A 25,774-nucleotide genomic window follows, 5' to 3' on the forward strand; every position below is an offset into this window, starting at 1 on the left:
AAACAAAGATAGGAATATGAAGTACTGGAAAACAAGCTCAGTGGAGAGATTGGTAGCTACATCCCCCCTCCCTGTCCTGGCCCTGGTAATTTGAGTTTCTCTGCTAGAGAAACTAGTGGGGGTGCCTCGGGAAAAAACAGAGCAGGTGGCACCAGGCGCCACTGACAACTTCCTCCAGATAGAAAGGAAGGTGTGTATAATAGTTTAATACATTTTAGGCTCTCAGATCAAAGTCAACTCCTTGTGTAAAATAGGCTAGAGCCAGGCAATAGTGTTCTGGATGTCAGGGTGGTGGAGAAACTCATGGAGAGCACCTGAACCCTCCAAGAGGTCCTGCCCGCCAAGCCTCCAGCTACAGGTACCACCATCTCTACGCAGGAGGTCCCTTGTCATCTTCTCATCAGCCAGGAAGCCAGTGCCCATCCTCTGACCCTCAGCATGTTTTAGAGTCAACTACTGGGTAAGAAAATCACATGGAATATCTACCCAATTTCCTTCCAATTTTGAGACTCTAGAAATCTTCAGAGTTAAAAAAAACAATTAATGATTGCACCTGTGTCTGGGAACCCTCACTGGATCACTGGTAAAGAATCTTCCTGCAATACAGGAGACCCTGGTTCAATCCCTGGGTCAGGAAGACCCCCTGGAGGAGGAAATGGCAACCCAGTCCAGTATTCTTGCTGGGAAATCCCACGGACAGAGGAGCCTGGTGGGCTACAGTCCATGGGGGTCACAAGAGTCGAACATGACTTAGCGACTAAATCACTGCCAACCACATATTGGCACTTGCCATGGGTGCTTGCCATCTACCTCTACAAGGATTAAATCATGTGTTGCTGCAGTGGCTGCCCTCCAACACCCCCTGAAGAAGTCCAGCGTGGAGAGCAGAAACGAGGCACTCTGTGCTCCAGAAAGCTGGCAGGACAGGTCTTCAGATAGATGTTCTCAGGAGTTGATTTTATGAGCCCAATTCTAGTACCTCCTTATATGTAGAAAAACACTAATGTCCTTCATTGTGACGACCGTTTCTCGTGACTAGCAGAAGCTTCACAAGACCAGCAGAAACTTTCTAAAAAAATAAATGTGCCTGACCACATGTACTTCCTCTTTACCAAAATCACATATATACTGTTCTTCCCCCGACGTCTTTGGAGCAGTTTCTCAGAGCCGCCAGAGGTGCTGTCTCCCAGGCTGCAGCCCTCATACTGGCCCAAATAAAACTTGACTCATAGCTCTCACATTATGCCTTTGTTTTAAGTCGACAGCACCGCTGCTGCTGCTCTCACCACCACCACTTTGTACATTCCTTTGCTGGCTTACTTCTATTCCTTCATTCATTTTCTCGTTCATTCACTCAACAAACTGTGCATTGTGAGCCTGGTACACGCCAGTGATCTCTGTGTATGTGTGTGTGTGTGTGTGTGTGTGTGTGAGCAAACTGAGGGCAACTGCTGAGTTCACTCATGTTTTTGTGTTCCCATGTTGCGTGTAGTGGAGAAAAGAGGGGAGGAGAAGGGCAAGGAGGGAGCGGGGAGGGGACAAACTATTTTCCTAACAATTTTCTTTCTGAAAGGGATTTGGGCACAACTCCTTCTCCTGCCCTATTTAAGATTTTTCTTTTTTAGCCGGTTCTTGAGCCATCAGAAATTTGCTTACAATTGTTCCCTTAGCAACCAGCAACCTTTATGCTTTCACTTTGGATTTAGAACTCTGAGTAACCAAAATCTCTGTTTATTTAAAACAGATTTCTAAATGCGCTTGCTTCCTTTCCTAAAAACAGAAACAGGTCATTTTCAAAAAGACATGTTTAAATAGAAAACTTGGAAACTATGTTAAATAAAATGTAAAGGTGCATTTGATTTTGAGTTTGCGGGGAATGCTGTTGACAGACTGGAGAGATTCCACGAGAAAAGAAACGGGGCTACCTTTCAGTTTTGTTTTTTTTTTTCTTTTTCAGATGGTATGAAAATTGCAATAAGCAGGAGGAGACTCAATCCCATGGTCTCCGAGGGTCCTGGGCTGGCACCTGAGTAGGAGCCAGTGCACCAGGGCCTGTCAGGGCTGATCCAGTCCTCATGGCAAGGTGCGTGAGGTCAAGGTCCCGACCAGGATCCAGACAAGGAGGAGGGTGAGATCTGTTTGCGTTTAAACTACGAGGAAGTTCCTTAAAGCGCCTAGCCTAGGGTCGGAGTTCAATCAGTTTAGAGCATGTGAGAACAAAGAATGTGCCTGTAGGTTCTCCTCCAAACACAATTTATACTGTTACAGCAAAAACTCCAAAGGCAGCATAACCACACAGCTCCAGGGCAAAATATGTCCTATTTATTCATGCATTTGATCAACATTTGCCTTTCAGCTGTTTCTGAAACCTATCACGAGAGCGCATCTGGCCTAGATTCTGAGCCTCTGGAGGCCAGCGAGCTCGGCAGTCAGGCTCAGGGCCAGGGCCACAGGCAGGAAGGAGCTTAATGACACAATTGGGGACCAGATCCAGGCTGCCACGTGCGGCATCAACAACTGTCACGCCCCTTATATACATCGTCTCACTTCATCCTCCTGACACGTCTATAGGCTGGGGGAGTTTTATCTCAGACCGAGGCTCGGAGATGTTAGGTGACTCGTTCACGGTCACCCAGAGGATGCAAAGCCAGAGCTGGCCACCTTCAAAGCTTTATCATCTAACCTCCTACCTCTCATTGCTCGTTGAACGTTAGAAATGACGCCAGATGGGCGGGAGGGCTCAGACAAATGTCCCATTTCTGTCTTGTCCTGACCTGGCTCTGAACATGCTCTGAGTTTATATTTCCAGAAAGGTGAGGACACAGGTGGACGCATGTACTCCGAGGCACAGCCCAGCAGCACAGACAACGACCAGACTTTGTTGGACTCTGGAGTCCTAGCCTCTGGGGGCCGGAAGCCAGTCTGTTCAATCTGGGAACTTCTCTGTCACAGGGAGTCTAGACGAGGGGTGTTTAGCATTGCGCTGGCAGGAACCCAAATCTGCAGAGACTGTTGGACTGTTTGGAGTTTCTGCTCACGCTTGGGGTTGTGCTCACTTGTATGTGTGCGGGGGTTGGGGGGAGGGCTGGATCGTGTGCATACTCACTTGTGTGTGTGGAGGTGGGGAGGTGGTCTTCGCACTTTGTCGCTTTAGTTAGTTCTGGCTAAGGACACAAGTCTGTCTCTAAACCTTGTGTGTGTGTTCAGATGCTAAGTCATGTCTGACTCTTTGTGACCACTTGGACTGCAGCACGCCAGGCTTCCCTGTCCTTCTAAACCTTATGGAAGCATAATCCATTTAAACACATGGAGGACCAGGCTTGTATCCCTTGAGAATGGTCACTCTTTAAATGAAATAGAATCAAACAACTCTTTGGGGATCAGATAAAATGTTGGAGAGTTGTGCGGGGGTGGGGGACATTTTTTCTAAGAGAGCACCTTTTCAACTGATTAAGCACAAAGAGCACAGATTCGGATGAGCCCCCACCCCCAGCTCAGCGCTCCCCCACCCCCATGCTCAGCCTTCATCTCCCTCTGTATCTTACTTATATGAAGGAGAACCAATGCTATGCTGACAGATTTCAGGCATACAAAGGCAGAGTTCAAACAACTGGCCTGGCTGGAGACCCTCCCTGTCCTTATGTGGATGTTAGGGAGAAATGACCTTTAGTAGCTTTCAGCCACCTGCCGGCTCTGCAAAAAAACCTCAGCTTCTGCTGCTTCATTCACTTTCCATCCACACTGCATTCATTCTCTCCCCACTGAACCTCCCACCAGCCACATTCTTATTTCCTCTCTGTAGAAACCCCACCCTTGGGACCAGAGGAAAACATCCAGAGAGAAGAATCCAGAAAAGGTCACAGGTATAAACTCCTCAGAGGCACAGCAGCTGTGTCTGCGAGACTGACCACTCACGCCCAGCCCTCTGAAGTGCTTCCCGCCCCCGCAAAGCCCCCCTAAAAGCCCAGCAGAGAATGAAAGGGTGACTTACAGTGGATTTTGAAGTCCTTGTACTGTCTGTCCTCAATTGCTACCACGTACAAAGCCGCCCGGTCTGGAAACATAAGCCCTCCAGGTTTCTGTTGATGAATTGTGGGGAAATGGGTCTCGTAATCTATTCACCTGACAAAGACATACATTTTTGAACTGCACATAGAGTCACCAGACAGGCACCCCCTCGCCAGCATTCCTCATGCAGCAGACTGTCACCTCGGCCAGGGGGAGGGCTGGGTGGGGAGGCTCAGTGTCGATTTTGGTACCAGGAAAAACCCAAGGGGCCGAAGTGGGGTCCATAGGATAAATGTGGATGGGCAGAGATGTGTCCAGTGAGGGCGGTGGAAGATGTTTTGACTTCTCATTCTGGAGAAGCTAAGGTCAAAAGCACACTGGCTTACTGACAGCCGTGCAAACCCTTAGTACTTGCTGACCAGCATAGACTTTGGACAGCAAACAATGGGTCTCTATTATAGCAAAAGAGGCCAAGGTTAGACCTACAAATGCTCATTCTGTCCCCCAGAAGCAGATCTAGTTTAAAGAGAGGGGTTTGGGAGCGGTGACCCTGTAGCCCAGGTCCTCTCTGAAGTCCTCGCAGTCTCCCTCGGCTACAGGCGGGGGCTGAACAGCCAGGCAGCCAGCGGGGCAACCAGAGGACGGCATGCAGCAGGCTCACCAGCCACTTGTCCCTGGCGAAGATGACGGTGGCGAGCATCGACTCGTAGAACAGGCAGTAGCCCATCCACTCGCTTATGATAATGTCCACCTTCTCCACGGGCAGCTCCACCTCCTCCACCTTCCCCTTGAATATGGTGATGACTGCAAAATAAGAACCCCACGGCCGCACTTTGCAGGGACCCAGGCTGGGAAGCACCCCACATCAGGACGTGATCAATCTACAGGGGTCATCGCGGTTCTGATTCTTCTCTCCCTTCACCATGCCAGTTTATACTAAGGACTGAAGACTCCTTGTGTGATTCCTCCTGAAGTGTGTTGGGCAATTAAGATCAAACCAGTCCATCCTAAAGGAAATCAACCCTGAAAAGTCATTGGAAGGACTGATGCTGAAGCTGAAGCTTCAATACTTTGGCCACCTGATATGAAGAGGCAACTCATTGGAAAAGACCCCAGTACTGGGAAAGATTGAGGGAAGGAGGAGGAGGGGGCAACAGAGGTTGAGATGGTTGGATGGCATCACTGACTCAATGGACATGGGTTTCATCAAGCTCCTGGAGATGGTGAAGGACAGGGAAGCGTGGCATGCAGCAGTCCATGGGGTCACAAAGACACGACTGAGCAACTGAACGACGACTAAGGGCCCATGCTGTGCTAAGCCCAGGATGGACACTATGTCCCAACAAGCCCTTGAAGCAGACACAGCATTCTTATTCTCATTTTTAAGGAAAGTGAGGCTTAGAGGGGTTCAATGATCACCATGGAAACAGAGCCCATACCCTTACCAGGGCCCCCACCCCACGTCAGGCTACCATGACAACTCAAACCCACAGGGGGCTGAGAGACTGCCGCCACTGCATCTGTTCACAGCCCAGACTCAGCCCCAAGGATGCCTAGCTAGTGTTGGAGAGGAGAGGACTTGGTGTTTTGACAAGAAAGAATGGGCTTTGCACTCAAGAAAACTGGCTTAAAGTGCTGGGTCTTCTCATGATTAGCTGTACGACTTTCCGCAAGTTACTTGACTGAACTCCAGTTATCCAGAGAACAATCAGGAGAAGTGACATCTACTTGGCGAGAGGCTGTACTGATGAAATGAAATGACAGGTGAAGGGCAAGCTCGCAATCGGGGCTCTAGAGAAGGCAAACACTGACATTGTTTCCTTGGTGACCGGATGACTGAGACGTAAGGTGGATAGAATTTAGGCAAAGCCCCTGCTGTAAACATCCTCTGCCCCTGAGTCCCTTCCCAGACCTGCCCCTCCCTCTACGGCAGAAGAAACTTCTCAGTTGAGTTTTTGATCATTCAAGACAGATGTACACCTCATTTGGGGGCTTGTTTTGCATTCATTGCTGTAAAGATCCCAGCAAAAGCTCTCCTAGGTGCTGCTGTGCAATGGACAGTGGGCTGGTTCCATCAGAACTTTCCTCTAGAAGGAAACTCATCCTTCACCATCCTCTGAAAGACCACCCGGTGCCTGAGCTTTTCTGGGGAAACTAAACAGTGACCTGTGTGTGTTCAGTCATGTTCAGACTCTGCAACCCCCTGGACTGTGGCCCACCAGGCTAATCTGTCCCTGGGATTCCCCAGGCAAGAATACTGGAGCAGGTTGCCATTTCCTTCTTGAGGGCATCTTCTTGGCTCAGGGATCGAACCTGCATCTTCTGCATTGGCAGGCAGATTCTTTACCACTCTGCCACCAGGAATTCCCCCAGAATATCAAAAGAGGGTGCCAGAATCTAGGCCTGAGCCTGGATGGGAGGGGAGTTTGGGGGAGAACATATATGTACAGCTGAGTCGCTCTGCTGAAACTATCACAACATTGTCAATTTGATTCCCTGGTGGCTCAGTTGGTAAAAAACGTGCCTGAAATGCGGGAGACCCAGGTTCAATGCCTGGGTTGGGAAAATCCCTGGAGAAGGAAATGGCAATCCACTCCAGTATTCGTGCCTGGAGAATCCTATGGACAGAGGAGCCTGGTGGGCTACAGTCCATGGGGTTGCAGAGTCAGACACAACTGAGCGACGAACACTTTCACTCTCAATATAAAATAAGGCTTCCCAGATGGCAGAGTCATAAAGAATCTGCCTGCCAATGCAGAAGTCATGGGTTCGATCCCTGAGCTAGGAAGATCCCCTGGAGAAGGAAATGGCAACCCACTCCAGTATTCTTGCCTGGAGAATTCACGGACTGAGGAGCCTGGCGAGCTACAGTCCACGGGGTCACAAAGAGTCAGACACAACTGAGCACAAACACACTGATACAAATCAAAAGTTGAAGAAAAGTGCAGGCCTGCTGTTCAACCTGGTAAAAGCCACTTGAGACCCCCGTCCTGCATCTGCGCACGGACAGGATCACGACCTGATTACCCACCACTGCCTGTGGTGTAGACACGCCCACCCTTGCCCTGCTCTGGCTCAGCCGTGATGTCACGGGCAGCAGGGCTGGGAGCAAAGCGCTTGTCCACGGTATGAGCAGAGTCAGACACGCCTGGGCGGCCACCCCATCCATAGCGGACCCCAGCTTTCTCAACTGCTCCATCCTGTCCTCCAGAGCGCCGTCACCATTTGCGATTCTATTGGGATGCTGTGTGTCCACTTGCTTTTGAGTCTGTGCCCTCCCTGAGACTGTAAGCATCATGAGAGCACAGACCTCATCTGTGCTCTTCTCCCCAGCTCCCCTGCATCTGGCCTGGGGCCCGGACTGTGGGTGACATCCCTCCCCCAGGGGTGGGTGCACGAACCCAGTCCTGGGATTATTCATGGGCTGCCTCTGAGGGAAGCAGCCATTGCCAAGAGCCACTACAGGTTCATTAACAGCGATTATATCTGATTAAACTCATCCCTTCTTTGGACCAGCCTATTAGTCAAGTTAATGAATGAAATAATCATAACAATAGCTAACATGTATTGGCTGCTAACGGCCCAGGTACACTGTTGTGCTTTACAGAGAGCTGTGCTGGGAGACACTTAACAGGGGCTTCTCCAGGAAGGATACCCTGACTTGCAGCATCTGCCTGTTTCTCCACATAAATACTCCCACTGAGGCCAATTTCAAGCCACCTCATGCCCTGCATCCATTCTGCAAATTCACTGAAAGTATGGTAGCTCTGTGAAACCCTCTGTGGTCTGTTCCATTGTCATTCCCATTTCCCAGAGCAGGAAACAGAGGTGCAGAAGGTCAGGTGCCCAAGATCACAAGCTGATCTTTTGGAACTGAGTGTGAACCTGCCAGAGTTCTCAAGCACCATGCCAGGCCCCACGTGAGGATCTGGCAAGGCACCTTCTCCACGGCCTCTCTGGAGTGGAAGCTGACCAATTATTGTGCAAATTCACAGCTGTTCCCTGACTGTATTCAAAGGTGCTGGCTCAGAGCTGAACTGGATTAGACCTGCCTCCACCCCAGCTCCTCCCTATGTAGATGGCGCCTCACAGGGAACAGTGATCCCCAAATAGCAAGGCTCTGGGGACTCCTCGGTGCGTGCTCAGTCCTGTTGGACTCTTTGCAACCCCATGGACTGTAGCTTGTCAAGCTACCCTGTCCATGGGATTTCCCAGGCAAGAATACTGGAGTGGGTTGCCATTTCCTCCCCCAAGGGATCTTCCCTACCCAGGGACTGAACCCACACCTCTTGCGTCTCCTGCATTGGCAAGCAGGTTCTTTACTACTGAGCCACCAGGGAAGCCCCAGTCTCTGCCTGGGGACTCCGAGTAGATTATAGTGAAAGTGCCAAAGTGAAAGTCGCTCAGTTGTGTCTGACTCTTTGTGACCTCATGGCCTATACAGTCCATGGAATTCTCCAGGCCAGAACACTGGAGTGGGTAGCCTTTCCCTTCTCCAAAAGATCTTCCCAACCCAGGGATTGAACCCAGGTACCTGCATTGCAGGCAGATTCTTTACCAGCTGAGCCACGAGGGAAGCCCAGTAGATTGTAAGGAAGAGCCAAACCTAACAACATGAGACTTGATATGTAGATAAGGTGGGATTCTCAGTTTGGATTCAAAGTATCCACAGACTGGACAGAGGTGAGGAGTTGCTGCTAGGCAGCCACATGTGGGTAGATTGCAGATCATGGCTGATGCCAGCTGAGCGCCAGTGTGGCCTGAGGTCAGCACAGCTGCTAAGGGAGCCAGAGCGTCCTCTGCCAGGGTGAGAGGGATGCTGGCGCATGGCCAGAGGAGAACGGGGCTGAAACCAAAGCCATGGGTGAAGGAACTTGGGGTGTGTCCCTGCATCTGTGGGAGTAGGGCTGCCAGGTGAAGGGGAGCCCCCTTACTCTGTGCGGTCCCAAAGTGATGACCCAGAGCATTGTGGTCAGCCTGCAGAGAGGCACCCCAGCGGAAGGAAGTTCTTCAAACCATCACAGCCCCAGGTGGCTGCTGGTGGGACCCTCATCAGGGGAATCATCCCAGGACTGGATGGCCACAAGCACGGAGGGATGCTACAGGGCAGAGAATTCAAGCATCGTCTACAAAAGGCTTGGGATGCGTGACCAGGAATGAGCAAAGTGCAGAACGTAAAGCCAGAAAGATCTACAGTTAAGGCTTGCTGTACAGGCCCTTCTCGTGTATTCTCTCTAATCCCTCCGTAATCCTGTGAGTTGAGTGTGGCGGCGTCTCCTGCACCAGGAGCCAGGGCTCAGAAGGAGAGCCACCTGATGAAGCCCTTCCTGCTGCCTCTCTGTGCCTCACACTCTGCTCAGGCTTCTGCATCCGTGACCTTCACGGATGCTCCAGGGCAGAAGAAGAGAAAGAAAGGCCCAACTATTCCCTTTAGTTTTCTGAAAAGTCAATGGATTAGCATTTGTCTTCTAGAACTATGGGTCTCCTGGGCAGGCAAAGAGAGGAATTGGCGGCTGTCAGCCCTGATGTCCAAGATGACACCCTGATCTGAGCACGTGTGTGGGCCACGCGGGTGGCAGGAACCACGTGAAGGCCACACTCACGCCTGCAGGTGGCCGTGTGGAGGTGCCTGCCTGGGAACGTCTGCCTGGGAACAAACCCATCCGGGGAGCCGTACGGAGGTGGAGAGGGAGGGAGACTGATTGATTCTGGGTAGCAGGTATTTTATGTCCTGGGTTGTTATTTATGTCTCTACACCTACGCTCCTGAGACCCACACAATTGGCTGTTGCCACGTTTCAGAAGCATTTCCATGGAAGCCAAGCTGTCCTCTTTCTAGTATACATGCCAAGGCAGAGCATGCTTTGCCTTGAAAAGACCTCCCCCCCGGGCCTGTGTGAAGAGGACAAGCATGGGCATGGGGGTGGCCATCCACCTGGGGACAACTGTTTGTCCCTCCCGGGTCTTTGCCTCCGTAGCACAGAATCAAATGTGAGCCATCGAAATACAGAGCAGGGAATGATTCTCTCCTGGAGCCACGAGGTGGGCTGAGAAGATGCCACCAGCAGAAGACAGGCCAGACAGGGTCTGAGGCCACGTGATGAGCAAGGGGTCACCCTTGGAAGGGCACGGTCAGCAGAGGCAGCCAAGCTCCGCCCACCCAAGCCTGAGCCCAGAGATCGGGGCCCATTGGGGGGCCTTCCAGCCAGGGGTGGGAACCCAGCACTGCATGGCAGGTGGGAGAGCAGGAGGTGGTGACCACACACAGGAAACTGACCCAGTGTGTGCACGCGCACTAAGTCGCTCCAGTCGTGTCTGACTCTTTGCGACTTCATGGACTGTAGCCCACCAGGCTCCTTTGTTCACGGAGATTCTCCAGGCAAGAATACTGAGTGATGGGAGATACAGGAGTTATTCCTGATTAGGGGCCCTCATGAGGGTGAGCATGTTCAAGATGAGTCCCAGAGGGAGGGGCCAAGGAGATCACAAATGCCTGGGAAAGGAGTGAGGAGAGGAAGGGAAGGAAACACAGCTCCTCTTGTGCTCAGACTCTAGCTGTAAGAAGGTCCCACTCCCAGGGGCAAGCTACTTGCCAAGATAGTTCATCAGCAGCGGGGCCTGTGGGCATGAGAAGACAACGTTTCTCCAAATACAGAGCGTGGGGTCTGCTGGGATGTTGCTCAGTGGACATAGGGCTGGAGGCATTGAGAGGGAACGGGAGGAGGAGAGACAGCTGGGGCCAAGCAGAGGGCTTGGAAATGAAGGCTTTAGCCTCAGGCTGGGCTCAGCGCAGGCTGAGCTGGGACAGACATGCCCTTGGTGGCCTGGCAGGGACTGGGAAACTCTGAGCCCTGTGGGCACAGTCCTGCTAATAAGGCAGTGGCTGGCATCCACCTTTTCAAGGCCAAGTGGTCTTACATCAGTCTCTGCCACCCGAACAAGGAAGTACAAACCCCTTGCCCCCTCCCTCCACGGGAAAGCAGGCGGAGGTGAGTCTTACTGTTGTCCAAGTGGTTGGCCTTAATGATCTTCTCTGAGTAGTCAGAAATACTGGAGCATTCAATCTGGAGGGGATACAGAGCAAAGGGGCCAGGCATTAGAAGAATCACAGCATGCAATTTAGGGCCAGTAGAACAGACAGGGGTGCTGAGGCCTGGGGATGCAATGACCTGCCCAAGGCCACACGGCTACTTCGTGGCAGATGGAAGCCTAACCCGCAACCCTTCTGAAGCACAGGGCAGTGGCTCTCCCACTAAACTGGCTGCTTTTGCCCCGCAGTGGAGGGCTTGGCCTCTGAGTTGGTAGAAGTGACCAGGCCTCACTCCCCTGGCATGGCCACTGTCTTTGGGGTTGTGGGGTTGAGGAGGTGGGAAGGCAGATGAGGTGGGAAGCCAGAGCGACGATGAGCCTCCCTGCTGTCATTCTCCTTCCTTGGCCCTCCCGGGACCATCGGAAAAGGGCAGGTCAGGGACTCAGGACATCTTGAGACCCTTCCCCGCCCCATGGGCAGACCTGTGTTAACTCTAACTCCTTCTGCAATCTCCACCTTTGAAAGAATTGATTCTTCTTACTCTTGCAAGCCTTAGTCTTGCCAGGCTCTCCAAATCTCCTAAGCAAAGTGTAAGAGTGTTAGTTGCTCAGTTGCATCTAACTCTTTGTGACCCCACGGACTGTAGCCTGCCAGGCTCCTCTGTCCATGGATTTTCCTAGGCAAGGATACTGGAGTGGGTTACCATTTCCTCCTCCAGGGGATCTTCCTGACCTGGGGATCAAATTCTGGTCTCCTGCATTGCAGGCGGGTTCTTTACTGTCTGAGTTACCGGGGAAGCCTCTCCTAAGCAAAGGGCTAAGATACTTGAGAAATTCGTTGACCTTGTGGGAACAGCAGGAGACCAAGCCCCAGTCTGGCCGTAGAAAACCTGTTTCCCAGGTGCTGGAATCAGAGGGGCAGCTGTCAAACCTGCAGCTGAAGCCCCCTTACTTGGAAGCGAATGATGGCTGCCCTGCCTTGCTTGGCTCTGCCCTGGGCTTCTGTCTGACTCTGGAGCTGAGCTGGGACCTCAGAGAGCCCCTGAAGGGAGGACGGAGGGAGTCACAGGGGATGTACATCAAGCCCTGAGGCTCTGTGAGCACCTTGGAAGGGAATCAGTCCCTTGACCAGAAGCCCCCATCTTGAGGAAGAGGCTTCATGAAGGAAGGAAGGTTGGAAGGTGGGGAGAGGCAGTGCCGTGGAGACAGCAGGACTTGACTGTGTGCAGCTGGGCTGACTCTGCACCCTCTACATGGACCTCGGCAAGTACATCATGGCTCTGCTGGTCAAGGCTGCACCAGAGGGGCCTTGAGACCACCCTGAGACCCCTTCCAACCAGGACCCGGGTATCTTTCAAGTCAGGCATGTAAAGTGAAAGTGTTAGTTGCTCAGTCGTGTCTGACTCTTTGCAACCCCATGGACTGTAGCCCGCCAGGCTCCTCTGTCCATTGAATTCTCCAGTCAAGCATACTGGAGTGGTTTGCCATTTCCTTCTCCAGGGTATCTTCCCAACCCAGGGATCCAACCCTTGTCTCCTGAATTGCAGGCAGTTTCTTTACCATCTGAGCCATTAAGGAAGGCATGGAAGGGGATGTTGTTCAGGCAGGGGGTTGTGGGGTGCAGAGGGATTTGGGGGGCTCTAGTCAACCAGGAGCCTGGCAGGGGGCGGGGTCTTGAGACAAGCTGCAGGATGATCCAGCTAATGAAGCCCCACTGAAAGCTTCCCACCGGCCTCTGCATTGGGCCGTCCTGTGCACACGCTGTGTGTTTAACTGCAGCGTGCCTTGTATTTTGATCATGATGAATTCCTGTTTTCCAGCTCTAGACCCACTATGTCAGCCAGCAGCTCAGAGCTCTGCTTTCTCAGTTTCTCCCCAGTTCTGGACCCTTGCAGCCCCTGTCCTGGGGCTGCGCCCAGCTGCATTGCAGGAGCTCTCCCAGTGGGTCCCCCATCACCACCTCTAGCTGGAGAGGCTGCAGGAGCCAGAAGAGCAGGATGAAATCTATCATCTTGCCTTTAAAGAACAGAGGAAGGAGACTGTCTTGTTAGTGCTGAGGGCCCCCTCCCAACTCTACTAATAAAGACTGGGCATTTGACTTGCACCAAGCACTGTGCTAAGCACTTGATTTGTGTATTAAACTCATCCCCTCCTCATAGTCACCCTGTGGGCAAGGTACTGTAGTTATGCCCACTTTACAGGTGGGGAAACCGAGGTACAGAAGAGATGTGAATAGTCCAGGTCATACCTATTGGGAGTGGAAGAGCGGAGATTCCAACCAGAGCTCACAGGTGTAGCCACCCTGCCTCTCAAGCCCACATAGGACTAAGGACTCCAAGGCAATGATGAGCCCAAAATGGTTTCAGAAAAGTCAAGTCCTCTATACATGTCAGCAGCTCCAAGGCAAGGCCAGGAGCAATGCCCAGGTGACAGGGAGCTAAGGAGCTTGCCTGCCTCCCGAGAGCCATGCCTGACTGCCTCCTGGAGGGTGTGTGTGACCCCAGCAAGGACGGGAACTGGGAAGGACCAGAAGGACCGGGAAGGGCCAGTGTCCCCGCAGAGGCCATGCTCACCCCGAACACCTTCTTGGCCCCGGCCTTGGCAGCAAACATGGAGAGGATCCCGGTGCCGCTCCCCACGTCCAGCACCACTTTGTCCTTGAACACATGTTTGTTGTGGTACATGGAGTTCCGGTAAGTGAGCGTCCGCACCTCGTCCTTCAGCATCTCCTGTGTGGAAGGAGAGGCAGAGTCAATGTGTTTAGGGCACCTGGCCACACACCCACGCACCCAGGGCTGTCCCGCCAAATTCTTCTGGGACCTCAGCTCTGTCATGAGGACGAGCCACGGAAGAGCATGACTAGGCCAGGGCCCCCCACAGAGGACACACAGTTCCCTAAAAGTCTGCCCCGGGAAGGTCGCCTTGTACCATCGAAGGAGAAACTCCCATCCACACCTGGGAAGGCTCCGATTTCTCAAAAACCAAAAAAAGGGGGCAGTATGAGCACAGCATGAGGGATTTAAGTTAGACCCGAAGCAGAACTTTCTGTTGCCGTGAGAGAACTGTCATTCTTGCTCCTTTCCTGATTACGTGCCCTGGACTTCAACTCCACCATCAGACATGGAGGCAATGACCTTACACAACTGCCTGAGGTTCCAAGAATAGCTCCTAAGGAACAGAGCTTAAGGACGGGTTCTCTGAATAGGTTCTGAGTTTTCTGGAATTGGTTCTCTGATCTGATTAGATTTAAAGGCATTAATGAATCTGTTGCCGTTGGTGAAGAGGGCTCTAGTGAAATGGCAAAAGAGTTACTCAGATTTTAGCCTTAGATATCTGTGATAAAGTTCCTACAAAAGACAGGACTCCGAGTGGCCAAGTATTTGCAACCTTAGAGCATTTTAATGGGGTGGATTGATTGGTTGGTTGGTCATTGCTAATTGTACTAGAAAACTTAAAGGAAGACAATGATGAGCTCAGGGACTTAAATTCCCAGCTCATTTAGCACCTGAAAACTTCTATGACTTCTAGGAGAAAAAAAGAAAGAAAGAAAAGAATAAAAGCGAGGCGTGAAACCCTTATTTTCTTGCAAGGTCAAGATTTCTGAAAAGCAAAGCCAAAGTCTAATCTTGTCTGAATGACAACACAGATTGAATCCCCTATCCTTGCAGGGTCTCTTTGTTAAAGTTGAGTCATCAACTGGAAAAGAACGAGGTCCTGAGAACTGGAATGGGAACATACGGGCAGATTCGGGTGCAGCTGGGACCTCAAGTTCCTAAATTGCATGGTCTTATCTGCCAGCAAAAGCACCTCCTACCCCTGCCCAAGAAAGCTTGTTTTCCTGAAGAGTCTTACCTGTACGTGCTGTGCTATGCTAAGTCACCTCATTCGTGTCGGACTCTTTACAACCCCATGGACTGTAGCCCACAAGTCTCCTCTGTCCATGGGATTCTCCAGGCAAGAATATTGGAGTGGGTTGTCATTTCCTCCTCCAGGGGATCTTCCCGACCCGGGGGTTGAACTAGTGTTTCTTATGTCTCCTGAGTTGGCAGGTGGGTTCTTTTACCCCTAGTGCCACCTGGGATAAGGTTGGTGAGGGTGGCCCTGAGGAGTATTTGTGTTACTTTGCAAGCAACTGTACCAGCATGGGGCTTCCCAGGTGGCGCTAGAGACAAAGAACCACCCCCACCCCCACCCCCACCAATACAGAAGACGCAAGAGACATGGGTTTAAGCCCTGGGTCAGAAAGATCCCCCGGAGGAGAGCATGGCAACCCAGTCCAGTATTCTTGCCTGGAGAATCCCATGGACCAAAGAGTCTGGCAAGCTACCATCCATGGGGTCATAAACGGTCAGACACAACTTAGTGAGTAAACAACAACAAAATAGCAAGGCAAAGAGTGACGCGGGAGGAGGTGTGATACCCACCAAAATAACTGCACGATACTTCTAACTTATACAGATGGAAATCTGGGGGGTATTGTATAGGAAGAGTGAGAGAATAATTTGAAGGGAACACAAAGTTGGATTGAGCAGCGTCTATTGACGTGGGTCCGTGAGCAAAGATTGTGGTTTCAGTGTTTTACGTCCGGGGCTTGGAGCACCTCTAATGGTTGTGGTTGGTCGAAGGACACATGGTCAAAGTTAGTTGACACTAAATGAATCGGAAATGCCAGCACATCCCTGGTAAGCAGAAAGGGAAGGTATCCAAAAAGAGTCGGGGAGATTGGAAAGTTAAAATGCACCTGTCATGTGAGACCCACACACCAACGCCAGAGAACAGACCCACCGCTGTGAGGCAGAAGTTCATGAGGGAAGCCCAGCACCCTTGACCAGCTCTGTGCGCCCTTCTCTCCAAGTTACCGTGGGATCAGCATCCAGCTGGGATCCTGGGGTAGCAGGGGCCAGTCGCCAAAGATGAGGAGGGTGTGGCCACTGTGAAGGACCGGAGAGCCAGAGCAGCGTTTGTAAGAGCTTGGCTCACCAAACCCTAGGGGGCGACCGGTTAATTAGAATACCTCTAGAAAATAAGTCCTGAGAAGCATACTAAATTCTCACTTGTTCTGTTTCAGCAGAAAAGCTATAGGTCTAGTGAACGGAAGTCTGGCTTAAATCACCAAAACAGCATCCATGGATCCTCATGGACTATGAGGATCCAGAGTGGACCCAGAGGATCCTCATGGACCCAGAGTGACCATGGATCCTCATAGTCAGGTAAGGACTGCGATTGCAGGGGCTGTCTCTGATGTGGTTTCATTGTTTGAGCAAATCAATCCAGAAGGTTACTGGCCTTTTTAAAATCAATTTTAGACATTTATCCATCCATATTTTTTCAAACATATTTTTTCTGTCCCATTCTTTCTCTTCTCCTCTTGAACTCCAATTACTCACATTTTACCACTTAATTCTGTATTACAGTTCATCAAGGCTCTGTTTCACTTGTCAATTTTTTTCTCTCTGTTCTTCAATGATTTCTTTCTTTCCTGTCCTCATATTCATACATATTTTCTTCTATGTATCCTATTTGTTATTAATTCCATCCAGCAAATATTTGGTTTAGATACTGTATTTTTCAGTTGGAAGATTTCAGTTTCACCTATTACATCCATTAGCTCTCCCTAGAAATTTTTAAAAATCATTTTTATTATATTAATAGCTATTTACAAATCTTTATCTAATCAGCCCAACACTGGGACTGCCTGTAGATCTGTTTCTATTGACTGATGTTTCTCTTGACTATGAACAAAATTCTCTTGTTTCTTCTCAAGTCTTGACACTTATCCTTTATGCCACAGCTGGTGTCTAAGGAACTATAGTAGCTGAAGTCAGTTGTTTCTCTAAGTGGGAATGGCCTTTCTTTCTAGACTGCTAAAATGGTGAGTTGGTCGGTTCAGTCCAATCAGGGGTTGAGCAGGTTAGGAGTTGAGTAGGATTCGTTCAGATGGGGGAATTTAATTCATCTATCAGGGCCTTGGAATTCAACTACAGGAGCTAAAAGTATGTGTGCTTGCTTTTCAGTCCAGCCACTACTTCCTGTGCTGCCCCAAGGCTCATATCTTTGGTTATCTTAGAAGCTGAATAAGGTGATGGTTTGGTTACACTGAATTCACGTCTCAGTCTAAATACTTTGTAAGTGAGTTTGTGCCTCTCCTTCCAGAAGCTCTCTGGGACCAAACACTGCAAGATCACTTGACATAAAATAAAAAAACAGGGCCTCAAAACTGAGAGCCTACAAGACTGCAAGATGGCATCCCCAGAACCAGGCACGGGGCACAGGGTGTAATCTGTGCTCTATAAGGAAGGGGCCAGGGCACCTGCATGCAAGTCACAGCTCCAGTGAGCTCTCCGGCAGGCCCAGAGCATCACTTATCCTTCTGCATCTTAGTCTCATTTGAAAAATGGGATAATGAGAGCAGCTATTTCATAGGGTTGTTGTCATGACCAAATAAGTGAAGGAAGTATTACAAAAGTGCTTAGCTCTGGGTCTTTGTGAAAACGAGGACCCTTTCCATCTCTGGGAGGAGATTGTTGAGGGTGAGTAGGGAATGGAGGCAAAAATATGACAAAGATTCAGAAATCTCCCAATCATACTCATAGTTCAAACTCCTCACTGCCTCTCCCAATGGAATTAGATTGGCCCAGTGTCTCTGCAGATCCTGCTATTGCTAAAAGGGATCTCCCCAGGGTCCCCTTCAATTCATCATCTTTTGTCATTTCTTTGGCCCCCTTTTCCCTTCCGTAAGGCTCCAGACCACAGGAGTTCAGTCCAAAGGCACTAGTTCTGGGGGAAGAGAAGTTGTGACATAGCAAGGCTATCTCCCTGCCTCCCCACCCCTCCCTACACGCCCTTGCTTTAATCCCTCCTGAAAGAGAACAGCCCAGAGACATCTCCAGACACTCAGACAGGAGCATGCCACTCTTTGGTGGCAGCAGTTCCCACCCCCAGCTGTGGGTGACTTTGTCTCCTGCCCACTGAACACATGGCAGGACATTGACTAATGGCTGCGAAATGCAGCCCTGAGGAATCTATTTCAAAAAGAACCTGCAGCAAGGCTGTCAAAAGAGCGCTGGCTGGGAGCGGGTGGGGCGCCCAGAGCTGGGCTCGGAGCTGGGAACACGGCCCGGCTGGGCTTGATTCTTCTGGCAGCTGAGGCGGGATCTCAGAGGTCATGGGGCCAGGTCGTGGGGCCAGGCCCCTTCCCTCTGCACACAGGGACATCTGTCGCTTCCACTCCTTTCTTCTCGCAGAGGCCGTGGGAAAGGATTCACGGTCCTCCTCTCCCTGTCTCCTGCCTTTCCAAGGCCAAGCGTGGAGTCAGCTCTGGGGGAACCATAGGATGCAAGACCAGAAGTGTTCAGAATTACCTCCCACTGTGCCCTCCAACCTCCGACGGTGCCCCCCACACACACCACACTGGGCACTTGTTTGTATTTGCAGATGAATCAAACCCAATCCTGCCTGGACCGTGTTTCCTAAACACTCACTGGTCACTGTCAATCAGCGAGCTGGCGGTACCGCTGCCGGCCCATGTGAGGGGCTTGTTGATGATGGGAGAAGCCTGCCGAGCAGTCAGCTCGGTTCCAGGTGGGCTATGAGATGTGGGTCTTGTCCAGACTGAGGAAGTAAAGACATCCCCATGAGCCGTCTGGCATAGAGAGGTGATCTCTGGTGTCTGATAACACAGAAATGAACAGGTGCTCTCTGCAAAGGATCACAGGAGGAGGCCATCCACAGGCCCTGACCTCCTTTCACAGCGGACAATCATGGAGACGAAAGGGCTGGAGGGGAGTTTAGGGGTAAAGGAAAGCTAGTTAGCCCCCGCCACTATTAAAGACCCCTGCGTTTCCCCAGGGACTAGGATCTAGGGATGGCCCCCCATGACAACCAGAAGGATTCCAACTGGGTCATCAGAAGTACTTCCTGATGCAAAGGTCTGGTAAACTATTCTAGGACAGGTTACTAGGGAGAGATGCGAACTGCATGACCTGAATATAGATCCTTTCTCTACTCCAGGTTCACAAGCTCACTCAGTCCGCACTCCACTCATATGTGTTCATAAGCAGGTGTGAGTTTTCTAGTGACGCATGGAATGGAGGGAACCTGGTCATACTGTCTGCAGGGGGTGAGCCTGGGTGGCTCCCCCCAGGGGACATCAGATGCTCCAGATGCCCGGCCATGGAGGGACCAGCAGCGCCCAAGTGAGGAGATGAGCCTCTAGTTCAACAAACCTGTATGAATCAGAGAGTGTGCTGAGTGCCTGAGTCAGAGGCCGGGAACCCTGTCCTGAAGGAATCGTAGAGGTGTAACAGCTCAGAGAGAGCATCCTGCCCACATGTGTCGTGGTGGGCGGGGGGGTCAAAAGGAGTAGGGCAGATGGGAGGGGCACACCACAGTCAGCTGGTCCCTAACAGGGAGCCCAGGGGGGGCATTTGGGGACCCCCAGAACTAATGCCCGGGTGGTTCAGGTGGTAAAGAATCTGCCTTCAATGCAGAAGGAAATGGCAACCACTCCAGTATTCTTGCCTGGAGAATCCCATGGACAGAGGAGCCTGGCGGGCTACAGTCCATGGGGTTGCAAAGAGTTGGACACGACTGAAGACTGACTCAGAACTGCTGCCTCTTCCTAGGATCCTGCTCTGAGACAGGTGCCCACAGTCCCAGGCCTGTCCTTTAATTAGAGGCAGGGTCCTGAGGAGGGAAGCTCTTGAGAGCACCTTTCCTGCCTCCCTAGGACAGGGCTCCATCCACCATCCCCACCCAGATAGAAAAGAAAGAAGAAAATGTTGGTCGCTCAATCGTGTTCAACTCTTTGCGACCCCATGGACTGTAGCCCACCAGGCTCCTCTGTCCATAGCATTCTCCAGGCAAGAATACTAGAGCAGGTTGCCATTCCCTTCTCCAGGGGATCTTCCTGACCCAGGGATCGAACCCAGGTCTCCTCATTGCAGGCAGATTCTTTACCATCTGAGCCACCAGAGAATGCGAGTTTCCCAAGCCCAGTGGGAACTGCCAAATGCTGCAGGCTCAGCTGCCCAGGGCTCCCTCGGCCGGGACCCTGGAACTAAACACAGGGCCCAGCCCCTTCCCTGCAAGGCCCCATGCTCTGATGTGGAGAGCCATCTTCAGGGGGCTCAAACCCCTCCACCCACTACCTCCATGGGAAACTGCAAAGGGACTAGCAGGAACAAAGCCAAAGTTTCCAGAAAGAGAGAAAGAAAGACCCATTCAAAACACTATACGGCCTAGAAGTTAGGAATGAAGCCCCCAGGGCCACAAACACGAAGGTTTCATTTCTAGCTCTGCCAAGTATCAGCTTGAGCACCAAGGAACCAGCAAAGATGAATGGAGGTGGATAAGATTCTTAAGGTCATCTAGCCTCATCTGTGAAATGGGGACAAATAAGAATACCAACCTCGTAGGGTTGGCCTGAGGAATAAATGAGTCAGTAACATAAAACGTGGGGAGCAATACCCAGTGTGGATGGAGTAGGCACTCAGGAAAAGAAAAAGCTGCCTATGACTTATTAAACATGCTTTTGGCAATGCAGCATCACTGTTTGGATACAGGAAGGGTTTACAGAAGCATCTAATTGAAAGGGGAGCTCAGAGACTTCTTTTGAAAAAGCATTTGCATAGCAAGCGAGCCTCTGTTCCTTTTTCAAAACGTTTTCGTGTACTGTAGGGGGATCATATAAACACTTCCCTCACAGAGTGCCTGGGGCTTCGATGAAACGACACGGATAGCTTGCTGAGAAGAGCGGCCAGCCCTGAGTACGCGTTTGGCTCATCTCATGTCCGTTGTTTGTTTGGAGTGAGGAGGTGCTGGAGGTGGTGGGGGAGGGAGGTAAGAAACACTGCCTGTGCCCCTGCTGCAGCCAGGAAGCACTCGTTAGGAGGCTCTGTTCTGTTCCGCAGCTAACATCAATCTCCCCTGCTATGGAAGAAGACAGCATTTAGACATAAGGACTTCCTGAGAATCAATCAGGGTGTCAGACAGGCCCAGGTTCCCAAGGAAGCCTGCTGACCCTCCCTGGAGGTGCTCATTCGTCCAGGGAGAACTTGCGGACCCGTGGACGCCTGAAGCCAGCACATCAAGATGCCAGAAGGACCCCAGCTGCAAAGCATCTGGTAGCAAGGACCAGAGATGTCTGGTCTTCTTGGACCTTCAGGCTCAGGCTCAGAAAGAGGCGAGGATACCGGACCATAAAACAAGGACCCTGGGAGCATCTCTTCCTCTCCGACTGAGAAACACCCAGACACATGCTTCCCCTTGCTCACCGGCTCCAGGCCTGGCCCTGATCTCTTACCTGGGGAGCCTCCAGGATGGAGACAGGCCCTTGGCCTTGAGCCTTGGGGAGATCTCCCTTAATGACAGCAGAGAACCGCATGCAGGATGCTGCCCTAGGAAAAAGTGCGGTCGCCGCAGGACCCAGCTCGCCTCGCTTGGCCACCAGCGCAGGACGCCATACCTCGTGGATCCCAAAGTGGGCGTAGGAGTCAAAGTAGTAATCCCTCGAGGTCATCTCCTCCGGGTTCAGCAGCTTGGACATCTTGCCCCGTCCCGGGCAGCTGGGCTGAGTGGACACGTGGTGGACACACTGCACAGGCTTGGCTGGGACGACCGGCTGCGGGGGCTGAGATGGGGGGCTGCTCACCTGCAGGAAAGAGGAGGGGCAGGTGTGAACAGCGGCCACCTCCTGCCCTCTGAGACTCCGCCCTCCTTCTTCCTCTCCCTTGGCTCCCCCAGTCCAGCTTCCACCAGCCCCAGCACCCCAGGTGACGAAGGGATGGTGTCCCCAAGCTGATGGTCATGCTGTGTGGGTGGCAGTTTGCTTACCTAGGAGCCAAACCTACCTGTTGTTTAGTCACTAAGTCGTATTAGACTCTTTGCAACCTCATGGGCTATAGCCATCAGGCTCCTCCGTCCGTGGGATTCTCCAGGCAAGAATACTGGAGTAGGTTGCCATTTCCTTCTCCAGAAGATCTTCCCAACCCAGGGATCAAACCTGTGTCTCCTGTATTAGCCACTGAGCCATCAGGGAAGCCCCCTGAATTTAACCTAATTCTGTCTCCTACTAGTTGGTGACCTGGGCAAATGTGTGCCTCAGTTTGCATATCCGTCAAATGGGGACAATAATACCTTTCCTTAGAGGAGAATAAAGGGAAAGAGGTAATAGCGTCACATAGCACTCCATAGCAGAATGGCTGGAGTATGGATCCCAAGGGCCAGCCCCCTTAAACATGAAGCCCTGCCACTCACCAGCTGTACAACCTTGGCCAGAGTTATTCACCTCTAGGCGCCTCAGTTTCCCCAACTCTAAAATGGGAATATAAATGTCCCCACTTCGTAGAGCCGTCCTGAAGACTAGGGAAGGTGGTATCTGGAAAGCGCTCAGAGAAGGACCCAGGGCACCATGAATGTGTTTGATGAAAACAAATCCCACCTGTGTTCTTAGGCAGTTCAAGCCCCTGGACTTCTCTCCAGCCCCTGCCCCCCGAAATGCAGGTCTCTTGGGTTCTGGCTTCTCACACCTGTCGTCTGCCCTCCCCCAGCTTCTGGTTCACTGTTTGACTCTGAACTTCAGCAGAAGTTTGCTCTGAGCTGCAAGTGCCCTCACTGATAGACAACCTCCTGCAAGCGCATGGCCCATCCCCGGTTCCCTGACCCGATAGCCAGCTCAGTTCCACCTCCCTCAGCTGCTGCACGGCACTGATCAGTCCCTCCTCCTCCACCGGCTAAGGGGAGGGCAGAGGAGGAGACGGAAGCCCAGAAGTTCAGGTTTCGTTGCAGAAGCATGATTCTGCCAGGAGAAGATTGCCTTTCCCAAAGTGTAGGAAATCCAGGTGTCCCGAATTTATAAAAGTCTACTTTAAGTGATGAGTTAATACATGTAAAGAGTTTAGAACAGTTTCTGCATATAGTAAGTGCTTTATTATATGACCTATCATTGGTTAATTAATGCTGAAGCTGAAGCTCCAATATTTTGGTCATCTGATGCGAAGGGCCGACTCGTTGGAAAAGACCCTGATGCTGGGAAAGATTGCAGGCAGGAGAAGGGGACGACAGAGGATGAGATGGTGGGATGGCATCATCGACTCAATGGCCATGAGTTTGAGCAAACTGCAGGAGATGGTGAAGGACAGGGAAGCCTGACGTGATGCAGTCCACAGGGTCACTGAAAGTAGGACATGACTTAGCCACCAAACAACAACAACAATCATTAGTAGTAGTAACACTATTCCGAGTACACTAACATCTCCTTATTTATGCCTCAGTCTTCTCATCTGTGTGCTGGGTCAACACAGACTTACTATCTCCTCTCCAGCAAGGGAAACAGGGAGGTCCTAGGACAGAGCAAGATCAAGAAATCCGAGTCCATCCCCTCCACTGTCCTGCAGGCATAGCCCCAAGACTTCCCAGAGCCCTGGGCTGGAGGGGAGCGAGCTCGAGGGGGTGGTGATGGTCCCATTTTCCTTGTGTATCTAGGCTACAGCCTCTGGGAAATAAGCAGACTTCCCAGTTTAGCAACATCAGATTCCAGGTCGGCGCTATCCCGGGCTGTCTGGTAGTGGAGGCAATGGGCTGCCTCATTAGAATGCGGCAGGTGCATCCACCCTCCTCTTGGGATGTTGGTCACGGTCTCTGGGAGGCTAAAAATAGACTGTGTCAATTGCACACTCCCGTGCTGGCTGCAGAGTCACCTCTAATGCTGGAGAGGGCTCTGTGCATGAAGCTGACCCCAATCTTGACTCCGTTTAAATATATTAAGGAGATAGTCCCAGCTGGACTGGGCTCTCCCACGGTCAAGGTCACAGGGGCCTCCTGCACCCCTGAGCTCCAGGCAGCTGAGTCCAAGGTCCTTGCCACAGGCTCCATGAGATTCTTTCCCTGGTGCCAACTTACAAAGTGCCACCATGTGCCTCCCATTGCATCGCGAGGCAAATGATGGATGGATTCAGGGCCGTTCATCTCAATAATCACAGGTCCAGGGGACAAGGAGTTGACTGTGACCCAAGCCCTGGTGCCAAGGCTGTCAGCCCAGCTCAGCCTCCTGCAGAGACAGGGGACTTGCGATCTGCCTATTGGCAGCCAGGGTGCCCTGTCCCAGGGGGCTGGGGTGGGGAACAGCAGCGGTATGTTACCTCCAGGCATCGCCGCCTGTTTCATTCCACAAACACCCACTGAACTTTGGCGGCCGTGAGTGCTGTGCATCCCGTGGAAGAAACAGACATGCAAGTACTGTACCCTCAAAGGACTTGATCTAGTGGGAGCCGGAGGCCCTTGAGGCTCCACTGGATGGTGGAGAAAGATTTGTTTTACAGGAAAAGCTCAAGCAAACTGCTCTGGGCCGGGGCAGGGGGGTGGGGGAGGGTGGGAGCGGGGGTGGAGGGGTGGGGGGTGGTGCGGGTTCAAAGTACAGAGAAGTCACTTCAACTTGAAGATTCTGAGAGACCTGAAATCTTGGGGCTTTCTCCATGGATTTTGGTGGCTGAGGATGACGGGAGGGAGTTTTAGAAGGACTAGAAGGACGTGAGAGTTCTAGGAAGGCGTGGCTTCAGCAAATAAGAAAAGGGTGGAGAAGCAGTGGAGCTTGTTTGGGGAACATGGCTGGGATACTGGGAGATCGGACTGGAAGAAATTACAGGCAGGTGCCATCTATGGGGTCTCACAGAGTCGGACATGACTGAAGCAACTTAGCAGCAGCAGCAGCAGCAGCAAGAGGCTGTAAATAAATACGAGATTGAGAGGGAGCTGTTGGTGGTTTGCAACAGGGGAGCTCTAGGGTTGAGCTCTACTTGAGCTCTAGGGTTGAGCATCTACTTGCCAGTAGATGTGCTGGCAGCCTGCGGGGGGCGGGTGGGGGTGGAGAGCGGGCAAGGAGGACGGCTGTGGGGGAAAGTAGGGCTGGGAGGCAAAGTGCGAGCCTCCGAGCCGGTTCCAAAGTCCAGATAATGAGACACTGAGCCACTGTGGTGTCAGAGGGGCTGCCTGCCAGAGAAATCGCAGAAATAGAATCCACAGGAGTTGGCAACTGTCAGAAGGGAGGGGAGAAGAGAGATGCTGGAATCAAAGATGACTTCAACATTTCAAGCCTGGCTGACTAGGATAGTGGTGGTGACACAAAGAGAAACAAGCAAGTCAGCAGGAAGAGCCTGCCAGGGCCAGAGGGGAAGAGGTAAACTTCGATTTGCCTGTGAGGAGTTGGACACGTCACTGCACAGTACAAGGAAAGATGTCCGGCAGGCAGGCGGTGATGTCGTCCCAGCCGGGAAATGCCATAAACACAGCCGGAAGGTCAACGGGGAACTGAGAAGCACGTCTCTGACACATGTGGCAGCGAAGGTTAATATCCTTCACACGGTGGAATCGTTAGCCTGGCTCTTGGCGATCACATGGACTGTAGCCCACCAGGCTCCTCTGTCCGTGTTATTCTCCAGGCAAGAACACTGGAATGGATAGCCTTTCCTTTCTCCAGGGGAATCTTCTCGACGAATTTAGGGATCGAACTCGGGTCTCCTGCATTGCAGACAGATTCTTTACCCCTTCAAATGGAGGGAGCCCTTACAAACCAGCCAGAACAAGAGGAACATCTCCAATTTAACACTGAACAGAGGATCTTACAGTCAGCTCACATGAGGATCACCACAAATGGCAAATTAACATGCTGCCAGAATATTCAGTCTCTCTGGAAACCAGATAACTTCCAGTGAACACGGAAAAGTTATAACTTTTAAATTCCA

At 51.6% G+C, this 25,774-nt stretch overlaps 1 protein-coding gene across 2 annotated transcripts in view; it reads right to left on the minus strand.

The window, feature by feature from the left end:
* The window catches only part of PRMT8 (protein arginine methyltransferase 8), a 70,852-nt gene that overhangs the window by 19,236 nt on the left and 25,842 nt on the right, over positions 1-25,774 (minus strand). For both annotated transcript variants that reach the window (XM_086402388.1, XM_086402386.1), the window contains exons 2-6: positions 21,502-21,687; positions 13,610-13,765; positions 11,008-11,071; positions 4,670-4,812; positions 3,992-4,079 (exon numbers count right to left, since the gene is read on the minus strand). In XM_086402388.1, the coding sequence (XP_086258514.1) occupies positions 3,992-4,079; positions 4,670-4,812; positions 11,008-11,071; positions 13,610-13,765; positions 21,502-21,687 (637 nt within the window). The remainder of the gene's footprint in view (positions 1-3,991; positions 4,080-4,669; positions 4,813-11,007; positions 11,072-13,609; positions 13,766-21,501; positions 21,688-25,774) is intronic.

Source organism: Bos grunniens, chromosome 5, assembly GCF_055505025.1.
Source record: "Bos grunniens cultivar Pamir isolate PY7600 chromosome 5, Bosgru_T2T1.0, whole genome shotgun sequence".
Classification (NCBI taxonomy): domain Eukaryota; kingdom Metazoa; phylum Chordata; class Mammalia; order Artiodactyla; family Bovidae; genus Bos; species Bos grunniens.